We start from the raw sequence: 10,208 nt of genomic DNA, 5'->3' as shown, positions 1-10,208 counted from the left end.
TACTGACATAAATTCATGAAATAGTAGTTCAGTAAAATTTTGTATGCGAGTCAATGAATGAGATTACATGGCGTTTTAGCCATGTGGAAAGAGTTAACAATGTTATTTATTAAACGTGTTTGCTGCACGTTTTATCATACATTCCATTATATTATTACCATTTAAATCTGTCCTTTCTAAACTTTGGATTAAATACACAAACTTGGTCAATGCTTATGTTGTTTTCTGTAGTTCGAATATTATGAACTAACTTTTTTGAGATATTAATGCTGATTGTGGAATTTAAAGATATTTTTTGGTAATACTGCATTTTTAATATTTATTATAAAACTTTGTTTTCTATCTTATGAATTAGTTGGAAATACTGAAATTTACAATACACTTTTTTCAATTACATTTTATGCACACCATTTTTTGATGCATCTTATCATAAGGAATATTAAGTATAACTTTTAAAAGGAATACTTACAATCTGGGATCAGTGTACTGATTTCCACCTAGGAAACCATAACGGTCTACTGTCATTTCTGATGCAACTGATCCATTGTGAGCTGTAATTACACTACTGGCATCACTGTCACCATCATCAAAAGACTCATCTTGACATGAGCTGGCCATAATTTTTGGCTGACCAATTTTGTGGTTATGAAATTGTAATATTTCTGGCTAGTAAATATACCTCTAACTTCAGCTTCTGTCCTGAAAAAAAAGTAAATATTAGACTGGGAATAAAAAATGCAAGTTAACACTTGTGCTGCAACATGGACAATGTAGGTTCAAAAATGAGAGGTCTATAGTATGATTTTTAACTACATTATGAATCAATTGAAAACTATGCTACAAATCTATAACTGACTGCAAAAAATTTTTTTCAAGAAGTCTTTTTTTCTTTATCTTATTACCTCTTAAATTCATTCCACTATTCAAACATATAATGTATTGAAGACTGTCCAAAGCCCTGACACTTGACTTAGAAAATAAGACTCCATTATCCCAAAAAAAACAAGACTCATAACTTAAATAACTTGAGCCAGGTATTATTCTAGTAGCTTGTCTTTACACTCTAACATGTTGATTTCCACGACATTTTTACTTTTTTTAATGGTCATTTACATATTATATTGTCATATAATTATTTAATTTTGCATACGATACAATCATCATATGTGCAAACACAGTAACTAAAACTCCCTAAAACATACATATAATACTCCCTGAATATCAAAAGGCAGAAGAGATATTTTAGTTATAAGTTTTTACTGGATATTTTGAACACACAGTACAAACCAAAGGTTGTTAGATTTTTCTTAAAGCATTAACCCTTTCACCATGGGCTCAGTGGATTACATCAACCTAGTGACTCCAAAGTGACCATCAGAGTTTCCATACTGTAACTTTTAATATGCCTTGTGTATCTTCATGATATTTTTCATGTTTTAGTAAACAAAAAATTAGAATATTTAATTAAACATATTTCCTTTTCTTTAAGAAAAACTTTATATATTATCTGTTACTTTCTTTACCCTAACTCTAAACACAGTCAGTTGATTTGACCAACTTCATAATCACCATAAGAAATTAAGAAATAAATCAAAATTACCTTTTTTCCTTTGAATGATAACTGGAAATTGTAATTGGAAAACACTATTGTTTATCCTACATAGCTTAAAGCTTGTAACGATATAGATCTGTATATAGTTATTTATTGTCTTATTGCCCTTTGAACTGAATCTAACTAATAATCCCACCATACATGTTGTAAATCACTCAATAAACAATCAACTCATGTTAACATATTGAATTGTGTAACATAGGAGCTTCTTGCAAACATACCTCATGAAGAATTTTTATTTTATTTATTTTTCATTATCTTAACTAGTCTAACCTAACAAGTTTCTAATTTTTACCTTTTAGTTATTTTTGAAATAATAAGTTGAGAATACACAAAAAACAAGAAATATAGTACTTACCTTTGGTCTATTGTTGTTGTTTTGTTACTATGGACTATCAATAAAACTTAGGACTACTTTTTTATACCAATAGTACTACTACACTAAATAAATGTATTTAATTAAATAATGCACCTAACAACACGTGCCACAGAGAAGGATCTGGTGAAAGCAAGATGTAAGATACCCTGAAAAAGAAAGACAAGACAACCCTGTCCTCCATATAATCTAGCAGATGTTGTTCAAACATCCATGGGGGGAGGGGGTAGTGGAAAACCCTCAGAATAAAAACTGCCAGATCATATAAAGAATGTGAGAAAAAAAGCATTAGAAGTCCACATACGGGCCTGTAAAATGTCCCCCCGGTGAGTCAAAGAATAGGACAGTGAAAAATATAAATGTGCTGAGCTGATGAGATGTAACTCTCAGAAGATTCCTTGCCTGTAAAATCCATAATATGCAACCTGGACATTTGTAAAACCACCTCCAAGGAAGTGGGGATAAACCTTTGGAAACCAAAGTATCCCAAAGAATACAGAGATAAGAATGAACACCATGAAAGGAGTTAGAGTGAGCCACATAACACCTCTGGGCCTGACAGGACAAAACAAATGATCAGCATATGATCAATTGTAGAGGTGAGAAATAGGTGGCAAAAGAATTATGGAGAGGGATGTATCCCCTTCCCTGGTGACCAGAAAGGAACCATCAGGGTCCAGAAGGACCTAAAAGGAGAAATAAAGAGTCCTACAAACATGTCAACAACTCCAGCTGATGGTGTCAGCATGTCAGCAACAACAAAATACCCATGAAGGGAGAGATGATACATGGTACATGAGGCTAAAGGTTCAAAAAGGGTGTTGAGACAAGGCATATAGTACTACCTTAATATTTCGATTAAGTAATGGAAAAGGCCATTTGGAAAGAAGGCTGGTTAGCATTGGGGAATCTAAAACTGTAAGATGTTTAGGATAATTAAAATGAGAAGAAAAAGTTATCTGACCAAAACGACAGGAGATGAAGCTTAATCCAAGTTAAAAACAGGTCAAAATAAGAAATGGTGAACACGTTTCGTAAAGTGGGTACAAACTCCTTGTGAGGCACACCCCAACCAACTGTAGATGTTAAACCCCAATGAGCTGGAAAGAGTCCTGGTGTAGAAGGTTGGGTTGAGGATGCCTCGGTAAAGATAAACAAAGGATGATGTAGAGGTGGACTCGCAAGAAGAAACTGTAGAAGAGGAAATCATGGCTAGACCAGTTAATCTAGGCTAGCAACATCTTGCAAGGAGAGGATCGAAATATCGCCAGAACTCTTGAGTAACAGAGGAAGTGAGGGAAAGTCATAGATGTGCAATCCCATCCAAGCGGGACCAATTGCATCTATCACCCAAGCCTGAAGATGAGGTAGAGAAGACCCCAAAGTTTGTAGTTGAGTAGCAATAAGTGGCCAAAAGCTAATAAAAGAGGCCCAAAATGTGAACAAAACTATCAAAAAATTGCACAACGGAGAATCCATTCGTTCAGGAGAAAGAGGACTGAGACTGACAATCTGCTATGAAGTCCATCACCCCCAGGAAAATGGCAAGCCAGGAGGCTGACATGATTGGAATAGGCCCCATAGAGAAAGAACAAAATTTAAGAGACCACTGGAATTGCTAAAACATCTCATGAGGATATTCCCCTGCAAAAGATCTAGACCTTTCACTCTTGCCTGTTGGACAGCAAGTAGTCCTAAATTATTGATGTAGAATGAAGTTTCATCCTCCATTCATATATCCTATAATTCCTGACCTTGAAGATACACACCATATCCCCAAGTATCTGTGAAGAGAAACTATGGATAGAGGGGCATTATATATTTATACATCCACACCCACATAGATATACATACATACATATACACATACACACACGCTAATGGTAGAGGTGATCCAAACTAACCTGAAAAGAGACTGAAAATCCAGTGTATCGAAGTTCCAGATCCATTTGTTGCAACAGGACCACTTAAGGGACAGCATGTGTCCTCCCAAACAATGTAAGAGATTTGAGGGAAGCCCACAACCTCAAAGATAGAACCTTCCCTGTAAGTAAGAGCCTGACTGCCCATTCCATAGCCTGGTGCTGGATGGGAGGTGGCTGAGCTGGGCATAAAACATGGTGAAATCATTTACAATCCAGCTGAAAACATATGGTGCTGATGCTAGATGAAACACTAGATCCCTGAACTGCAGAACCTGATCTCTGTATACAAAACATAGCAGAAAAGTAAGCCACATGTAATACCCAGAGGCTACAGCAAATAGACAAAGTCCCATCATCAAGGTATTTCTACAGAAGGAACAGAAGCAGACAATCTGATCAAGGTAAAAATCAAGTAGACACCCCATTTATCTGCACATTTATAGGTTGCCAACAATTTGCAGGGGAAGAAACATAACAAAGGAAGAGTGAGGAGCAAACAAATACAAAAAAAGTGATTGGTTCAAGTGATCACATGAACCAACATGGAACCCCATATATCCAAAATTAAATAATTTTAATCTGTGGAAATGAAAAAATACGTCCACCTGGAAGTGGAAAGCCAAAGCATGCAAAGAAACAAAGGAGGTTACAAGGTATATCTATCCCTTCATGTAATAAAGCAATAAATCTCTTAGTATGAACCAGGATTATCAGGTGAAGAAGGAAAACTAAATAGTACCCTCCCCAACCATTCCACCATCAAGGGAGAAATAGACTTAATGGTCACAGGAAATAGCCCCAAATACTCATAACTCAACTTACTAATTGAAGAAAAGGAGTAGGAGATGGTTAATCCAAATTGGATTTGTGAAAAGCCAACTTAATAAAGAAAAGCATCAGAAAAACCGAATCCAAATTCTCCCTATAATAACCAGGATCAACAAAAAAGGCAACTTCAGAAGCCCCAGGAGAAAAACACCCCTGGCCAATTTTTATGTTTCCATACGACCCAAAACATGGACAGCCTCAACTGACAGTGACCCCTCCCCTGACTGTAGAGAGAAGCTAGATAACAAAGGAGGAATAGGGGAGGTCAGATGAACCGCCAGGCTGACTACGGTAATACGGGAATTCATACCCGCAAACATCCAAGTTTTTATTTTAAGGAAACTGTAATTATATGAAAATCCACAAGTCAACACGAAAATTGCAATCCATAATGGAACGACCATAGAACTTCATCAGACAAGACTGTGACCAATGCTTTCTCATGAAAAAGTGCTTACGTTATCTGAGTGAGGTGATTGTATACAGTGTCAGGATAGAGGGTGCATTGACGCAGGTGGAGGAATTTGCAAATTAGATATTGCCATGGGATTTAAGTGAGATATAAAAAACTGGAGCATGTGAGACCAATGTTTAGATAGGCAAAGCCAATGGCAAGGAATAGTTAAAATATCAGCAGAGGGCAAGTATGTTTTGGAAGGACTTCTCCAAGTTGATTAACCAACCCACATAAGAAGATTCCTCCAGGAGCAATTGGGTATTGGGGAGTCTGGTCCCCACAGAACTTGACCCTACTGTGTAGTCATCTACACCCCTATTGACAGTCTTTACAGGCACAGAAAAAAATGAGGATAAGGATGAGAATGTTGAGATGCAGGTAAAGGACAAGGCATGGAAGTGGGAGGGCAGAAAACAGGAAGAGGATCAAGAGTCATGGAGAAGGAGGTTGCTAAAATATTTAGCAAGGGACAATATGGAAGTATGCAACCTGACCATGTTAATATGAGACTCCAAAGAATAAGGATGTCTCCGAGAAAATGGTGTCACACAAAAATGGAGTCTCCGTGAAATCACCGAGGGAAGACAGGTAGAGGCAAACCCCAACAAGTAGCACATCTCTCCCTAGAAGAGAGCCTCATCAAAGTCGATACCAGAAGATTTCTGAGGTCCTCCAAAAAATAACTGGTAGAGAAATGAAAGGCTATAGATAAATGGGTCAGAAACTATGGGGGGAGAGGTCAAGGCATACGAACCCACGAATTAAATGTCTCAGGAGAGGGGGAAAACAAGGAAAAAAAGGCCTGGTAAAAAACAGGATAAACAAACAAAATGTGACAAACCTGCATAATGGATGTGAGAAAAGGAGTAGAGGGTTAAACCTCCTCTAAAGGTGCAGGACATGGTTGTATGGCCAAAGGAACCTAACTCCAGAAGAACCAAGGTTTGCTCCTCCTTGGCATATAGCGTGTGTGTGTGTGTGTGTGTGTGTGTGTGTCCCCAGTAACTTCAGGAACTGTGCAATAATTAGTGTAAAAATGGTAATTAAAGTTAGTAATAGAATCATACAGAAGCGGGATGCAACATCAACCTCTAGGATCCACTACATGGAAGTGGAGCACATGATTGGAGGCTCACTCATTACCTACACCAGCAGAACACCATCACCCTACTCTCTATTGAATGGGAGTGATTACATTCAGGAGGTCACCTCCATGGTCCACCTCCAATGTGGCTCGGAACTGGAAAATAGCAAGGACTCCCACACTCCACTCAAAGGAAAAGAGGGGATAAAATGCACTGGAGAGTAATCCCAACATTGGAGACAGTGCAACAGGTGACCAGAAAACCCCATATTGAAAAGCAGACTGCCTGAGTTAATCAATCTAAGGGATGGCAGGGATGGGCCGCTATCCCCTTCTGCTCTACACATGTAAGTCCATGGGTTAGTACAGTCTGGAATGGGCATATTAATGAAGCAAATATATCACGAGGAAAACCTACTAGCAATCTTGCAGAGCACCCAATTTCAACAGTGTGTGTTACTGGCCATGGGTATACATCTTGGCAATACAGTGAATATGTGAGATATAGGAAGGATACCTGGCCAGGCAATGCTCGTAACTGAGTGAGATTTGAATCCTAAATTGGATATGCCCCTCAAGAGAAAAATGTTTATAGAAAAAATAACTTACCCAGTCACAGCTGCAAAGTTTAAAGGATGGCAACAGGCAGAAGGTGAAACAGCTACCCAATGAAGATAGTGGGAGATGAACATATAAGATGTAGGCCACATGCCTGACTGAAAAGTTTCCTGTAATGAATGATGGAGGTGAGACTCCAGGAAAAAGGGGAAGGTTCTTGAATGTATTCAAAGACACCTGGAACAGAATTCAGGAAAAAAGAGAAGGAAGGAACAGACAAGTCAAAGCAGTTGATGATCTCAAATCGTAAGGGTAGAAGGAGAAAGGTCAAGTACAGATGAACAGTGCCAGGGAATGAAAAGGTGAAAATGGGAACCACTAAAGGAGGCCAAGCAGGAAAAAAAACAATGAAGAGCACATACTGGACATAAAAGTCTAATTTGAAGCAGATGGGAATAGAGTTGGGAAATGGATGGAAAAGAAAATGGTGAGAAGGAAAAATGACCCTCACAAGCTGCCAAAGTTTTAAGTAGGAAAGATCAATCCAGAAGAACCACATGATGAGGAGGTCAACTTATCTGGAAGGAACATAAATGGAACTGGGTGATCGAGTATTGACTGAGACAGCTGCCAAAGAAGAGGTAACTTGATGTTTGAGTAAAATGAGAAAAGCAACCAGATGAATACCCCACTGATTGCATAGCCACCTGTAAACCTGAGGGTCAAAAATCCATTCCATGGGATAAACCGGGTCAGAACATGAAATGTGAGGAAATTTGTCCACAGTGTGGGGGATCAATAAAGGAAGCCCATTATTTGACCACAAAGGGAACAGGAACGGTTACCCCCATAGTGATTGAAATAGGCCACAATGGTAGAATTGTCAGAATGGAGTATGACTGTCATACCACAGTAAGCTCCAAGACTTTGAAATGGTAAGATATTTATGATCTGATACCATTGCCCAGAAGCCTCTTGCTGATAGACCCACACTTCCCTTACATAGAAACATCTGAGATTCAATGCAAATCTGTATGAGGTGAAGGAAGTGGTATTCCCTTCATTGTGCTGTTCTTGTTCAATCACCAATGCAGATAGTCTGTAAGGGAAGAAATAAGGGTACCTTGAGAGTCTAAGGAATCTTGAGCAAGATTCCATTGGCCATGCAGAGTCCACTAATGAGAAGGCATAAGTGCCCAACCCAAAGGAATAAAGGCTTCCATAGAAGCCCAAGTCATCAAAAGCAATAACATTTCTTGTGCAGAAACCAAGGAAGCAGTAAATGTATGGAGAACTGAAAGCATTATTGAACAGAGAAGTGCAGAAGGTTGGGCCTGAATGAGGTGGATGTTGAAAAATACACCCAAATAGGTAAGATAGTGGGTAGGCAAAAGGAAACTTCACCAACTTTAGAATCCAGCAAATACAATCTACTAATGTCAGCAGACCACCCAATAAAATACATATGATACTGTAGCAAGACTGAAAGACCAGGCACAACACTGATACACAACCTCATAGTGGACAAACCAAAGATAGCATCTGGACTGATGAGAAATACGAGCATGGACACATGCATTCAAGAATCTACCTTGATCATCCATAGTTCTGGAGAAAAAAACATGGAGTGTGAGAAAGGACTCAATGGGAAATCAGGGAAGATCCATAAATTGGTTGAGACACGACAGATGGATAGCAGGACATAAACCTGGAGAAGGTTCACTGACAGACTTGATAGTTCTCTGTGATAGACGGGTCAGCATAACCTTGTATAGACACAGATAGGTAGCTGGATCCTGAGTTAATGGGTAAGGAATCTGTACAGGAGAAAAAGTTGGAGGTGAAAGAAAAAGGATGAAAACCCTTCTGACAGAACTTAGATCATCCAAAAATTGGTAGTGAATAACCACCAGATGGAAACTACCTGATAGTCACTGGAACTGCTGGCGATGATGAACTCAACATTGAGACACACAGCAAACCTCTAGTGATACGAACTGGTAAAGGATGGGAGGTTGCAGAACAAGAAACAGTTATGGGAAAGGTCATGGTATCAGAGTGAGACAAACGAGTAACCAAAGATTAAAGGGTCAAATGTGGTCTCACATAGTCCACATGTGATTCCAAAGATACTGGAAAAGCTCCAAAAACAAACCAATGAAGAAAAGGAGCCATTCAGAAGTCACAAAAATAAGGGGAAGTTAGATGAATCTGTGAAAAGACAGCTACCTTCTTAAGAAGATCTCAACAGCAAAAAAAACACATGTGAAGGGATAGAGCCAAAGATGACAACAGCACTAAGGAGGAGTAAGCAGGGAAAGTTTATCCCCCTAAAACCCCTCAGGGGATCAGTGGAATGCCTTAAAAATTAAGTGTTTGCTGGACAAGTATTGTAGGAGAGCTGTAAATGTAAAATGAAAAGGAGAAAATGGACATGGGAGAAGTAGATAGGATTATCCAGGACAGCCCTCAGATTGGTAAAAGTGACTCCAACTGCTAGGAGTCGAGAAAGGGTCGATCAGCTTGCTGATAAGCCAAAGCATAATGATCAGAATGTCAGGGGAAAGAGGGAAAACAAGAGAATTTTATCGAAACGCGTCGGCCAATTCACCACTATCTACAACTTTTGCCCGTTGTTCAAACAACGTTAAAACGGCTTATCGACTTCTTGAGAAGATTTCCAAGAAGAAAGTAAACCTACAGACATTGGTCTTATTCAACAAAAAATATGTACATAAAAAACATTTTAATTTTGTTTCATAAATGTATATTTATTTCAAGTTTATGTTTATGTTTCATGGCAGCCATATTTTTGTTTACTGTGCTGAATAAATCGTCAGGTTAGCAGCATGAACTTTGTACATTTGCTGCAAACTATCATGCCTGTTGGTAGTCGCTCTCATTCAGTCCAGCGCAGGTGCATTTCAACATTACTGTAGATATGATAGTAAAAAAGCTTTTCGGTACTTGAATATCATTTCTTTGAACTTTCAAACAAGTTTATTTCAACATATGTCCATGTATGTTGTTTCACAATAGAGACAAAACTAATTGCCACTACTAGTAAATGTATGTAACAGTTTACAGTACAGGTGGTTTCAATAACACCACCTGACCCTATTTACTTGATACATCCTGTTAGAACAGATTACCAAATGATACAGACACCATAAATTACAAAGAAAATTACATTACAGCACTTAAAAGATCAGTCCTGGTCACATGCCTCTCATTATAGGCAAGATTTATGTTGGAAATCGAAACTTAAGCTCTTCAATATATTGAGAATGTCACAGCTTTTCCTGTATTTAGTCTGTTTCACAACCAACATATGGGTTTTATTGTTGTCACTTGTACACCGAGTTTTA

General features: G+C 38.3%; 1 protein-coding gene across 3 annotated transcripts in view; it reads right to left on the bottom strand.

The window, feature by feature from the left end:
- The window catches only part of LOC106464687 (TBC1 domain family member 10A-like), a 134,034-nt gene that overhangs the window by 119,431 nt on the left and 4,395 nt on the right, over positions 1-10,208 (bottom strand). For 2 of the 3 annotated variants that reach the window (XM_013924843.2, XM_022392455.1), the window contains exon 2: positions 470-699. In XM_013924843.2, coding sequence (XP_013780297.1) covers positions 470-618 — 149 coding nt within the window. In that variant the 5' untranslated portion in view covers positions 619-699. The remainder of the gene's footprint in view (positions 1-469; positions 700-10,208) is intronic. The other variant, XM_022392456.1, reaches the window with a different exon arrangement.

The sequence above is a fragment of the Limulus polyphemus genome, unplaced genomic scaffold (assembly GCF_000517525.1).
Source record: "Limulus polyphemus unplaced genomic scaffold, Limulus_polyphemus-2.1.2 Scaffold1719, whole genome shotgun sequence".
NCBI classification, from domain to species: domain Eukaryota; kingdom Metazoa; phylum Arthropoda; class Merostomata; order Xiphosura; family Limulidae; genus Limulus; species Limulus polyphemus.
Note: the sequence above shows the minus strand (reverse complement) of the source record. Positions and strands in the feature narration are given on the sequence as shown.